The 14211-nt window shown below is 36.1% G+C and overlaps 1 protein-coding gene across 2 annotated transcripts in view; it reads left to right on the top strand.

Annotated features, from left to right (window-relative positions):
- The first annotated feature begins 1060 nt into the window (after nt 1-1060).
- LOC123318043 (protein yippee-like 2) overlaps nt 1061-14211 on the top strand; it is an 80276-nt gene continuing 67125 nt past the window's right edge. The window contains exon 1 of one of the 2 annotated variants that reach the window (XM_044904718.1): nt 1061-1230. In XM_044904718.1, coding sequence (XP_044760653.1) covers nt 1219-1230 — 12 coding nt within the window. In that variant the 5' untranslated portion in view covers nt 1061-1218. The remainder of the gene's footprint in view (nt 1231-14211) is intronic. The other variant, XM_044904720.1, reaches the window with a different exon arrangement.

Here is a 14211-nt window from a genome sequence, read left to right as displayed (position 1 = left end):
GGAAAAACACAATCAAATTTTTTTTTTGATGGTTTCGACGAACCTAATCATTAAATTTATAACGCCTCTAGCGGAAAGCGTCCTGAAACTAAACGAAGGAATCTCTTATTCGGACAGTTTGCTTTATTCGAAGAGCTCTAAAGAATCCTTCAAGGGTATAACATCTCATTGAAGATTACTTCTGCTAGAATATTCGATTTGCAGAGGACAAAGTATAGATGCCTCTAATGCGAGTGAATTCAGGAGAAGACGAAAATCGAATATAATAATTGAAAGGGAGAAATTCCTTCATGTTTCGAGGCAATATACAGGTAATGGATCACTGGTTATAATAATTAGTCATGTTCATATATTATACAATCATAAATGATCATAAAAAATTTTTCGTACAGAAAACAACATGTAAAATATTAATAACATGTTGGTAAATAGTGCTAAGAAGTGGAAACTCTACAATGTTTTAAATTTTTTTTTGCATCTTTATTATTGAATAAAAAATAGTTCCTATTCTCACTCTAGTCTATACTAGAGTTACCAAATGGTGACCTGGACCTTAGAACAGTTTTATTTGTTTTTCAGAACACACTTTGTCACAGTCTTTTTGAGAAAAAATTTTAACAATTGTGCCTTTCATTCCGGGGATATCTCGGCAAGGCTGGAAATATCCTAGAAAGACCTTCAACTTTCAGTTGAGAGAAATCAATGGATCAATATACAAGATTGAAAAACATATTATCACCAATTAACCTAATAATTCAAATCAATTGAATGAGGAACTACATCTGATTTGTCCGATACAGTCTTCTCACACTCGAGAGATCATTAGCCCCTTAAAAATTGAATAACAACAATGTTATCGTCGCCTCTCCATTGAATCTAGTGTCAATCGACCGCATTTACATATTTATCGTGTATAACCGAAATAAACACATCACTCCAAGTGGAAAACAAATTTTTGCGGAATTAACTGTAAATATTCCGAAAATATATATGTATATACCATATGCGCATTTTGCGCTTCAGACCGTAGCGCCTCCCATTCATTAGCGGCACTCGACGAAATCAAATCAGTTAGTTCTATGCGCTTGCTACAGAAGCAGCACCTGCACCGCTTTCGGAAAGTGTCTCTGTTATTTCAGATATCATTTCTGCCCGTTAAGTGGAGTGATTCTAACAGACGAAGTCGTGTATAAAGACTCAACACACTTACAAACACGTATGATTTCTAAAGTAAGTTCAATGTCAGTTCTTTGAACCTGAATGAATGCATTTTCTTTGTTTGTATGCAGTCTAGGCTGCCATTTTTCCTCGCGTAGAATATTTTTGTCATTAATTTCTATGACCTGCACCCGACTGTTTGTCTATGCAACTTCTTGTGAAACCCCCGAATCACCATAGAATAAAAAATTTTCAACAAAATCTGCATTTATTGTTGTTTTTATTTCTCCACGAGCTTTGTAAACAAAACTAATCAAAACTAATTGAATGGTTACATTCTTGGACTTATGTATGATAGCAAATTCTACCGTTACTTTAGGAAAAACGACTGTGGAAAGCATTGATTGATTGAAAATTATCTGCCAAGGCTTTGTTATGGCAGTCAGCTGTTTATTCCTCTCTCATCTAAGAACTGCGTATCCACTTCTATCTCTGTCTGTTACATTGGTGTAATAGCGGACTTGCATCGGCTACGTTTGTACCTCGATATGCGCACTGCATGCAGACCTGGTGAAATACTCTTCTATTTTCTGGATGCATGAGTTTAATAAGGGAAGCTGTTCTATTCAACCACATAGATTGTTGACCTTAAATCGAAACCTGGACAGGTACTCTGTCAGAGGTGGAACAAAATCATGTTTATCGTCGCGCCTGTGACGCATTTGGTATGGTCAGTTCCTTTGTTCTGCGTTTAATGTTGATTCCAATGAACAAAGGACCCCTACGACTTTTTTGAAGCTGGGTACTGATAGCCAACGAAGTTAATCAACCATAGACCAAACGAACCGTTGAAAAATGCGGGAGGTCCTCTGTTTGAACCGGAGGACAAAAAATAATTCAATCTTGAGTCTTGACTTCTTCGGATTGGTCTGGAATAGTTCATAGATTATATAAAATTTTTATAGAGATGCACTGAATAATAATACGTTCTCCTTGAGGAAGCTCATCATAAGCAGCGTTCAAATTGAGCGTATTTCGTAACAAGTAACTAATAATAAGTAACCAATCCCACTTAGAGCAGAGAAAGTGCCTATAAGTGGTCAGGTGTTTCAATCACTTCAGCTGCACCTAATAGACTCTCGAGTTATAAGTGTACCCTTTCTCAAGTGAATCACCGAAGCATTATAAAAGATAAAGAATAATCAACCTCATGGCGATTTAAAAAAAAGAAAATATATAAATAAAAACAAACATAGAATTGATGTGCAAGCACTTGACGCACTTTTGGCTCAAAACAAGTATCAACTTTGAAATTATCCCGATGGACAATAGCAAATCGTTATCATATCATTAATAACATGCATGCAACCTTGATAATGTTATGAACCCTAATCCCTAATGCCACATCAAAAGGACTACAATTGCATAGTAAACAGAGGTTCAAATTTCAAAACAAATCTTAATTACGTTGCACTGTATCACAAATCAGACGATCCGAGACAGACGTAGCGACTACATTATCTATATTGCCTAATAAACCACCATACATAAAATGTAGTAATCTTTATCTATTCTTGATAAGGCACAAATGATTATAAGCTTACCTAGAAATAATACGATGCAGCTGAGAAGGCTCGTGTACGCTATTGTTACGAAAATGAGCCATTTCCTTTGGAATCGAGAAGGCTTGTCTACACCATTAATTTTTTTCGCGAAATCATTGATATTGAAGCTCACCTCGAGATCTTTATAAGTATTTCATAGTATAGTCGGATATATACAAATATAATGCTCCACAAAAGATGAGGAAGTTTGTGTTTCGAAAGCTGCCGATTCTTGTCTACCAAGATCTACCGCTCCTGCACAAGATCGGTTTCTGATTGTCCCTACCCCTAGAGATTATTGTCGAATCATGTTTCTGTTGAAATAGTTCGTCGAAGACTAACTCAATATCATATGTGATCCAATGAGTACCTACGTGTCTGTATTATTCACAGATGTGTAGAGATATCGACGGTTTTCGGATAGTCAACGTATTCGTGTATGGACCTATCCTCTAGTGTCATTATGTTGGTTCTTACTGCTACCATGAATGGGCAGGCTCAGACTCAGACGCCTTTTACCCTAACCTAACCTAACTCTGGAGGAAAATTGATAAAGGCCACTTCAACAATCTGATCGAAAGTATGCAAAGGCGTTGTCAGGCTTTGGTTGATGTTCGAGGTGTTCATATTCTTTACTCAATAATTTTTAAAATTTTTTGGTTCTTTGAATTTTTGGTATTTTTATGGTACGTAATAATGGTCTTTAGGAGAAAACTGGAAGACGTGGGTGATATCTAGTGTTCAAAAAAGATTAATCAAATAAATGAAAAACTATATTCCGATATTAATTGCATTCGATAAAACTGTTTGTGAGATTGAACTAAAAATAATTTTTTTCAAGATTTTTCAATAGCCTGCATCTTTTAAACCGAGCCGGTTCGAAAAATATGTTAAAGGAAAAAAGTGTTTCTTTTGACCTCAAGAATCTACTGTTAAAATACTTGTATGAGTTAAAGACTCACCATGTATAGCTCGTATTTTGCAGATTTATGAGAAGAACAGGCCTATACGTATCTACTGAGAAAGTTTCCATTAAATGGCCTCCCCTTCAAAACTGGCAGCTTCTCAAGGATTTTCAGCTGAAACAATCGAAATTTTCCAAATTTGATACAATTACAGTCTCCCATTTTACATTGTGTTGACCAATCCGATTGCTCTGTAGATTAAAGTCATAAAAACCGGTTTTTCTCGAATACGCATTCGTCTGTTCTCTCCTCATGAATGAAAAACAACTGAAAGTTCATTGCCAACAAAAATACCATCAACAAACATACAAGCGGATATTTTTAAATGAACTTGAATACCATTCATTTTCAATGTACGTAAAATAACTTAGATGAGAAGGTTTTACGCGTTTGTTGTGTTCCTCTCTCTCTCTTCTCAAATTATGAGAAAAATGCTCGAGATTGTTAGACCAAGGGAGGAATAATAATTTATTAATCGATCTGGGTAGGCGAATTGTAAAGGATTGCATTGAAAATTACAGAATATTCAGGCAACCTCTCACTTCGATTTGTCAGAAAAGTGAATAGATATGCAGGTGTTTATAGAGACGGAAAATAAAATAGGTGAAAAATGCTTTGTCACAAATATTTAAAAAAAATGATCAAAAATATCCAGTGATAGAATTTGTCATGACCTGTATGTAAATTGAAATGTTCAGCTGAGTATTGATGATATAATGACGAAATAACAACTTATGTAACTATGCATTGGAGTGAAGGATACTGATGTAAAATCCATCAAACTTCTAATGTCTCCGATGAATATTTTACGACTGCATCCAGGGAAGGAATCATGATATAAACCAAAAATAATTGTCTAGGTTAAGGTCTCCCCCTAATGATCTAGAACTTTCCACTTATAACAAAACTCCTACAGATATCGTGCACGAAGTCGAACAACACCATGTATTTATCATGGAAGTAACAAAAGAGCAGGAACCAGTTGCATCGGTTCACAATCTCTGTTGCAAGCTGAACCTATTCCGCGATTTCTGTGGCATAGAAATAGGTCGTTTATATTTAGATTTCATTATAATGTGATATGCGTATCACCCGCTCTTTCTTGGTTGAAGTCCTCGTACTCCATCATTAGATCGACTTTCAATTCAATAAAACGCGAGAAGTTTCACACAAAGGTTCATTAAATATTTCCAAATCAGAAGTGAACGAAAGAGAAGCGAAGAATCAGAGGCTTTCATGTTTTGATGCACGCCTTCTGGCACTTGACCAAAGACATTTGTAGGTGTTATATATTACAGGGTGTTCCTAAATTGAAGGTACAAATGGAGGGGGGGAGATCATTATTAGAAATACCAGGTTTTTTGATGTGTCAGAACTAACAATGAATTTATTCACCACAACTTACCAAGTGAATTTTTATAACAATTACGATTTTTCAAAATTACTTGTTGCAGACGGTTGCTTTTCTATTCCCAACTAGCTGACCCGGCAGAAGTCCTGACACACCAAGGAAATATTTAGTACTTGGTGAAATGAGATATGAAAAAAATTAAGTTAGAATAGTATGAAAAGTGAAAATAGTTTTTATTGTAAACTTTTCATTGAAAAATCATAAGATTGATCGTGTAAAAAGCATGAATTTTCGAGATAAAAGCTGCACACGATTTATAAGGCGATTTATGTATTGTCATTGCGAATGCAAGTTGCACTCAAAATAAGACCTTTTTAAAATAAATGTAACTTGCAAAACTCACTGTCTCACTGAATTTTGAAAAAAAAGTGTAAATCAAAAGTGCTATGTATAAATGGCTACTTGGCCCCTTATTTCTCTGTACATGGTGGGCAAAATTCGTTGTCTACTGAAGGGATCTCGAGAACTATAGCAGCTAGAATGTATAAATGTTGTACATTTAGTTCATTTTTCCACTGCCAGTCAATCACTTGTCAGTGTAGTGTAGACTACATTGACTACAACATAGCCTTGTGGGCGGAATTGAAATTTCGTCTAGTTTCCAAGGCAACTTTTTCGAATATTTCATCCATTAAAACTCTCAACAAAGTATGAGAAGAAAAAGGATAAAATGGGTTCAGCCGTTTTTGCGTCAAGCCACGACACCACAAAACAGGGCTGCATTTATATACCGGTAGATTCGGGTAACTTGGGACAGTCCTGTAACTTGGGACAATTACCCCCTTACAGATTTCTTTGTTTCTTACCATTTATGAGTGAAGGGACAAACTTATAAGATTGTGTAGCGTCTTTTAGGTTAGTTTAACAATTAATTCCTGTTGAGTTTGCCGTGACCAGAGCGTTTGAATTGACAGGAAAAATTAACGGATTCAGGAGAGTAAAAGCGCGTTTTTTATGGCCCTTATACTTTCTAGCGTCCTGTACATGTGTTTCACTTTGTGCATGTGTAATTTTTTTTCTGAATACGTGGGATATTGGGATATTTGATATGTCATGAAACAAGGTTGTTCACAAATCAAACGGCAACACGGATTCATTAATTTATTTTGTTGTTTCATAGGGTGACTTAGGACAATGCCGAATATATACAAGCTGCGCATTGGCAGCAGGAAATATGCCGATTTTTCACAGGATATAATTATTTACGTTATTCCCACGAAGAAGTCACCAAAGAATGAAAAATAAAAAAATTCCCTTGTTTTGTTTTTTTTACATTTGAGTTGCAATAAATTTACTTTCGCTGTAATAGGAGTTTATCATTTAATTTTCTCACCGAATTTCAACTATATAATCACAAATTCTAATTTTTCAAAACTATACACCGTCCAAGTCTTCTATTTCATTTGAGAGTAGAGAAATCAATAGATTTTAAATTGTGTCCCAAGCCTCCCAAATCGGTGGATGACTTGGGACAAGTAGGTATATTTAATTTTTTTCGAAATTTATATCCGAATTCTGAAGCATGGTATATATCCTAATATTCCTAATCAATAGTCTGAGTCATTGAGCATATTCGAACCTCTTTTTCAGATAAAAATAGGTCACCGTTTTGAAAATATGACAAGTTGAATTCAACAATCATCCCAAGTCACCCGAATCTACGGTATTTAGAAAGATAATTTGCGCTTTGCATTTGGTCGGAAAAGAAAGGGAGCAGTATACCCAACACCCATCCAATGTTTACAACTTCACGAACGACGGCAATATTTCACATCCGCCTTGAAACACCTACAATTAATCTGCACCGGTTATATCTGCATAGATAACGAAAACGAGGTTGAAGGTGAAACCTATCTAGCGAAACGTCTACACCGTTCTTTCAACTTTCCATCGAGAGATGTTTCTCTCCCGACGAAATTCAATAGGAAACGTGACGCGACTAGTTGATATTTTCGCTAAAAGTATACTTCCGAGAAAATTAGTTCGCTGAAATGTTCATTAACTTGCCAGTTGTCACGTTTCGCGGAAATATACCCCGATGTGTCAGGGGAATTTGGATAAAGAGGTTTTTCAGAGTCAATTCCATCAGCCTTCGCTTACAGTATTGATTAGTCGGGCAAATATTTTAAAACTACTGATTCGCCTTCTTCATAGGTCGATATCAAAAATGCGTTTTGATTGCAGGTAGTTCTAATACATGGTAGACGAATCACACCATAGTTCAAATAACCGATAAGGTCAAAGGGCTTGAATATCTCATAATGCATATAGAGAGGGACTAGAAGTGACGAACGAACTTTTTATCTTATTTGAATTACGAAACTTTTCATGTATCTTTGATTAGTTTGTCATGCACCCTTTGCGAAAGGTGGGGGGTGGTTGAGTTTCTCAAACTTGAAATTTCGATTCCGAATTTTCGTCGATAACGAAATGACAGGTAAAGTAGTGGAAGAGTACTTACTTTTGTGAGTAGTCTATTAAATGTTGGAAATGGGCACCATTAACTTCCATGCAGTTGTATGAGTTTTGCTGAAAACGTTCACGTAGATTACTCAAGATTTCTGGTGTAATTTGACGGCATTCATGATCCGAGTCCGTAAATCATCCAGTGACTCTGGCTGGGCATCGTAAATCTCCATAAAAATAGTCCAGTGGAGCCTGATCAGGTACTCTGGGTGGCCACTGAATATGTTCCATTCTTCCAATCCAGGCGTGAGGAAAATTTTCATCAACGGTTGAACTAAATGAGGTGGTGCGCCATCTTGTTGGAAAATTATCGTTCTTCATTCTCCAATACTTGCAAGAGGGCTGGATGGATAGCGTTCTCCTATAGATGTAAATAAATTTGGCCAGTGAGATTACCAAAAATAAACGCCCAAACATTCAAGTTTTGGGAAAGCTGAGTATGCACCTCACAAAATAATCTTGGATTTTCATCTGACCAATACCGACAGTAATGCCGGTATTACAATGTCGTTAAGGTGAAATGAAAAACAGATATCGAACATATATACTCCATTCACTTTTATTTTAGCACTCGGTTGGCCATGGAAATTTGACACATTTCACTGTGTATAATACGAAAATGTGGGGTTATGAAGCTTGTCAAAACATTTTTGGGTTTTAAATCAACGCTATGTTGCTCGTTCTACGTAAAAGTTTCTGTTATTACGTATTTTATCACAATGTCGAATTTCTTCGGAAAATATGTGACGAACATAACATAAAGTTCATACAAACTGATTGAAGGCATACCGAATCCAGTTATTTGCATGTAAAATACAAGAGATCAGTATAATATCATAATATTCACTAGCTTGAGGAGAGTTAATGTTCGTTATCTTCTTTGGCTAAAGTTTGAATACGTTACATCAGTTGTAGATTTCAAAAATATTAACCCGAAGATGAAATGCATATGATGCAGTGGTTGGAAATAGGTATCTCCCGAAGGAATTAACAGATAATTACAAGAATGTTTAATTGTTCAACAAAAATCATCTTGCATGAATATAAGTAAAAGGAATTAAAGGAAGTTTCAAGTCAAGATGAACTTCACCTTTGAACAAAAATTTCACATGAATAAACAATTAACAGGAGAACTGGCGCATATTTGTGGCTGTTCATCTTAATACATTGATATAATAATAATAATTAGGTATTTATTGGTACCTTAAGACATTTACAATGTATAGGACAAGTCAAAAATAGAAAAATCTATTTTCGGGAACTTATTCTACGATAACATTCATCAAAAAGCCTGTAGTAAACTTTTCGCATTAATTCACTCAAACATAAAATTCTCAAATGTCACCACTTTTTTGGGTCTTCCAATAGAAAGAAATTCTTTGTCATCCTCTTCATTCACAATCTTTGTGATTGTGGCAATATTCAGGTGAAATATAAAGCGGTGAACACATATGAGCGGCCGCGGCCACGATCACGATCACGATCGAGAAGCGTCCCATGCAAATATATTATTCCGCACGTAATATCACGATCTGTTCAGCGATAGAGCGGGGTTCAGTCGCGATGTCTCACGATCGTGATCGTGATCGCGGCCGCGGCCGCTCATATGTGTTCACCGCTTAAGTCGTTTAGATTTAGATGAAACATTATATAAATTCTCTTACATTGAATATGTTCGCTACCGTCTGACGTATTGTGGATTTTAGAATATCAGGGTATAACTATTTGAATGAGCGGACCTGAATTCTAAATAGCGCTTCCTGAAACCCTGTCTCTTTTTTCAATCACTTTCGGCATTTTCGTAATAAAAATTGATATTAGTTGTGGCAACGGCGTTATGACATTAACGACATTTCATAAGTGCCAACCTTACTCCGTTCTAGTTACAAAAACTTGAGAAAATTATTTCATGGCTAACCGACTAAAAAAAATTTGAATGGAGTATAGTTTTGATTATCGTGAATCATTTCACTGACCACTTCACTGGAGTCGGCGATCGGGATCATCCTCATTCAGTTTCTGAACCAATCGAATCTTTTATGGATGGAATTTGTGTTGTTCAAGGATTCTCATGATGTCCGTGAAACACAAGATACATCGGACAATTTCCCAGTATTAGTACAGAGACCAGATCCATTGCTACATGACCTAAGACAGCCACGTCCCTCGCTTCGTCTCTTTCATGCACCCACTTTTGTAGCGTCAAATTTGGCAACCAGTTGAGCGGATACATTTTTTCCAGAGGTCGCTGTTGTTTAGGCAGTCATTATTCCTGAAAAATAATTTAATCATTTAACCCTTTCTTCTACGGAATACACCATTTAAATTCTACTACAAATTTACAATCTCTTTGACACACTTGAAACATTGTTTACAATTCAAGATAGACTAAGGTAAACCAAAAACATGGCCCGTCTACTTTTTTTTTGGTACAAAAAATCAACAACATAACTACTAAATACTTTTGAAATACGGATTACATTCTCGAGATAAATTCCGCATTGCCTCTTCAACAATTTTCGCTGTTATTTCATTATCAATGGATATTTTGACGCGAAATTTCAGGGTCAGATAGTACTCGATACGATCTTCAAAATCAGTCATCGTTACCAGCCCCCATCCCTCAGCAAAATCAAGGTTTAGAAGAAGACGTTTGGAAAATTCGGCGTGGAGCATTGGAAAAGCTCTCTAAGCATCCAAACCTTCCAAAAATCGATGGGTTCAAATAGTAATCGGGCCCATTGACCTTATGCATATTTTACTTAGAAAATTTACTTATCATTTCCCCTAATGATTCGGTGGCAACCAAGAACTTCGACCGAATATGGAAAATCGTTGGCTATCGTCGTCGAAATGCTCCAAGTCCCCCTTGAACCTCACGCTAGTTGGAGTTCTTCAACCTCTCGATAACCACGTTCCGTTTTTAGTCATCCTTACCGTTTCTTGGTTCCAAGAGAGGTCAGTTACATCGAATTTTGTCGAGGAGTCGTTCGCCCCCTGGCCGACAGGTTCATTGCCTTCATTTGGGCCATGGTAGTGAATTCATGAACAATCGGTTCCGCTATAGCGGTTCCGTTTTTGTGCTATCTTAATTGAGGCATCGTAGATGTCACTTTATCGGTCATTAGAGGAGATATTAATGCGAGCCTTTCGGAATCGTTAATGATGTTTCTATGTCAAGGTTAAGGTCGCCCGCATCGCTGTGCATTTCTGATTACGCGGATGCTCGAGAGGTTGAGGTCGTAGGTGTTGTTGGAAATAAGATATAGCAAAAAGGAGGTGCGATAAGAGATCGGAAGTAAGAGCCTCTTCGGTATCGCCACACGCCACGTCACACTAGTCCCAATTTGCCTAGGTTTAATAAAAGTAGTCGGCGCCGTGCAATAAATTCAAGTAATAAATACTCGTGAAAATATTTTCAGTACTTCTGATGACTTAGCCATTAGATAAACCACGTTTGCGCAAAAAAAAATGTTATTATCTTCTTTATAATTCTACTCATTGTCTACGATAGGTAATGAACCGAGTTTTGTCTTCTACCTTGCCACCTTCTACATCATCCCCTTTCAATCGGCTATGAAATGATTGCACCTCTTTTGCTACATCTTCTTGGACATAGGAAATAAGTAGAATGACTAAAAGCACTGGTGAGAGATTTTGGGTTGAAATAGGCGATACCAGCCTCCTTGATTGATGGCGCTGAAACATACTTTCAATACAGGAAAACAGTTCAAAAACAGTTTTCTGTTTTATAATTGGGTGGCGCGAAATTCGAATTCTATTCTTTGTATTGAATTTTAATCTCGACTTTGTTTAAAACACAAAACAATCATCCTGAGCGATAAAACAAAAGTATGGTTTTGTTTTATGATCAGGATATTGATTTTCATCTGAACATTGTTTGCAATCAATTGATATCAATGAAATAGGGTAATGTATGTGCTATATTTTTATTTGAAATTTGTAAAAAATTGACAAAATTGAAATTATGGACAACGAATACAGCTTTGACTAGGACACAAGGGTATAATATGATGATCTGCTATAGGTCAAAGGTGTTATTTCTATGCAATACGTTGTTGATAAACTATGTTGAATTTGTACAATTTTTATCAGAAATAAATATGAACCAATATTCAATATACCATCATCATAGCATACACATTTCAGTTACTTACATATTATTTACAGAATTTTCAGAACCACAATTAAAAAAACCTTACAGAGGTATACGACACGTATAAGTTCGCCCGTCAGTATAGTTTCTTTATGCTTTTTTATGATTTCTTTATTATATGGTCTCTTTATGACACAATATACAAATTGATTAATGTATAAAAAATTACTGCCAGCAGGTTTCATGAAACTTCGACTTTCCAAACAACAATTTGACTTTGTCACTCGATTCCCAAATCGAAATCAATAAAACCTTTGCATTTCTGAATACATTGAAGGAGTAGCAATTGAGAATCATTGAATGGACATATAGAGGCCATAATTTTCCTTAAAGGGGCCTCCAAGCAAGGGATGCTTCGTGCATAGAGTCATTCGGGGTAACTGAGCGCAGTGGGTAAGTGTGCGCAGTGCGTATATCTCGACTATGCAATGTATGAAAGAGGGGTTCATTTGAGTGAAGCAAGGGCGCAGAATCCCCAAATTAGTTTTTCATAGGAATGCGCCGTGCGACGTTTCGTTAACTTTTTATTTGCATTCAATCAAATTCACTAGTTTTCTTGTTAATTTTCAGCATCTCTGCAAATTCTGCCAGGTCCAAGTTCCGAGTCCGACAGTGTTGAACAATATTTTATTCGATCATGGGCATATAAATCTAAATATATAATAAAAAATTTTAGGTTCTCTTAGCTGCTCAACTCTATAAGAACGTCAATTCAAATTATGGCTTACTGGGGAAAGTGTGCGCATACATTCATTATATGGGCATTAGTTCAGTGAGGAATAAATTATGACATTGTTGATTTTCTTGGTTAAGACTCGATCAATTTTGTCCTATTTGTTCAGAAAAATATGAAGAGCCACCAACAGGGGAATGTAACAAGTGTTGTGTTCACCAAGAATTGTGGCACGAACAATAATACAGTGCTTATAAAAAGGCGCTTCTGTATTGACAATAAACAGCATTTCTCTAATATTGTAACATTTTGATGACATTATTTTGTAATTTGTTTTGATTGTGTGGTTCGCTAAGCACTGCGTTCACTTACCCCGTGAGGGTGCGTACACTTACCCGCAATACGGGGCATGTGAACGCACTCCAACTTTCACCATTGAATTTCTTTTTGCGGAAAGAAAACGTTTTTGTTTGTTGGCTTTTTGATGTTTTTTTATAGATTAGAAAATTCTCTATCTTATGAATATGTTTTGATTTTCCTAGCTTCAACATTCGAAACAGGGTATGACTTGAAAGGCAAAAGTGCGCAAAGTTGCCCCGAATGACTCTAGAACATTTACGAGGATGAAGGGTTCTCAATTGACTTACATTAAAATGTTCACTGCACATGGTGTAGTCAGTAGTGTTTGCAGGACTTGACACCCAGAAAATTTTATCCCCTTCTGAGAATAAAAATCAATGAGTAACCGAGTCACATGTTACCAGTTATATTACTTACATTTCCGTTTTCCTTAGTAAAGTAAAAAACTTAATTTCGGAAAATCAAGTTTATTCGATCCACAGTTATTCACAATGCAATAATTTTCGAACGATAATTTGAGGTTTTCACCCAGAAATTAGATAAAAATTCAATAATCAGCAATTTGAACGAGCTAGATGAACGGTACGAGAATCAGAACATTCAAAACTTCTTGAATCAAATAGCCATCTGAAATCTGAAATTCCATATATTCCTGCATTCTGCAAATGGCCCTCGAATTAATTTTATAACCAGTTTTAGGGTCTCAGAAACACATTTGATTCACAGAATGCGCTTACATCACTTCAGTCGCTCCGTTTCCCATCTTAGTATCTATAATCTTTGGAACAAACATTATTCATTTTTCAAAATTATAATCCAATGCTTCTTTCATTCGTCAGAGGGAAAAACTTCGACAATTGGAATAATAAAATCGCAAAACTGTGGCAGAGATGTGGAGAATAAATTACGTGATACTACAGGTTGTGTCCCCTTGAGACTTAAGGCTATAGGGTACAGTTGAATACCCCAAGTTTTCGTTTAATTTGGGAAAAAAAATTGAAGTTAATAATGAACAGACTTGGAAAATTGTCAAAGCAGTTGAAAATATTTCAGGCCGATACACCTTTGGAACACCATACTGAAACGCAATTAGAAGATTATGGCTTCAACTTCCTGAAAAAACCAAATGAGATAAATTTCACTCGAAAAATTTGAGATGTGAATAAGAAAATGAATGCAATATTTCATTATTAGAAAAAATGAAGCAAAAAGAAGAATTTGTAATAAAAGGTCTGATGGTATGTTTCGACGACATCGAACAGCCTTCCCCTGAAAACCTGGCATTGGAAAATAAAGTTAACAAGTTTGCCAGCAACTTTTTCAGTACTTTTTCCTCGACCCTTCAAACGCCCGCTTCAAAGGGGCCAAATTCCAAATCGAAACGTCCCACTTGGAGG

This window comes from Coccinella septempunctata, chromosome 7 (assembly GCF_907165205.1).
Source record: "Coccinella septempunctata chromosome 7, icCocSept1.1, whole genome shotgun sequence".
NCBI classification, from domain to species: domain Eukaryota; kingdom Metazoa; phylum Arthropoda; class Insecta; order Coleoptera; family Coccinellidae; genus Coccinella; species Coccinella septempunctata.
Note: the sequence above shows the minus strand (reverse complement) of the source record. Positions and strands in the feature narration are given on the sequence as shown.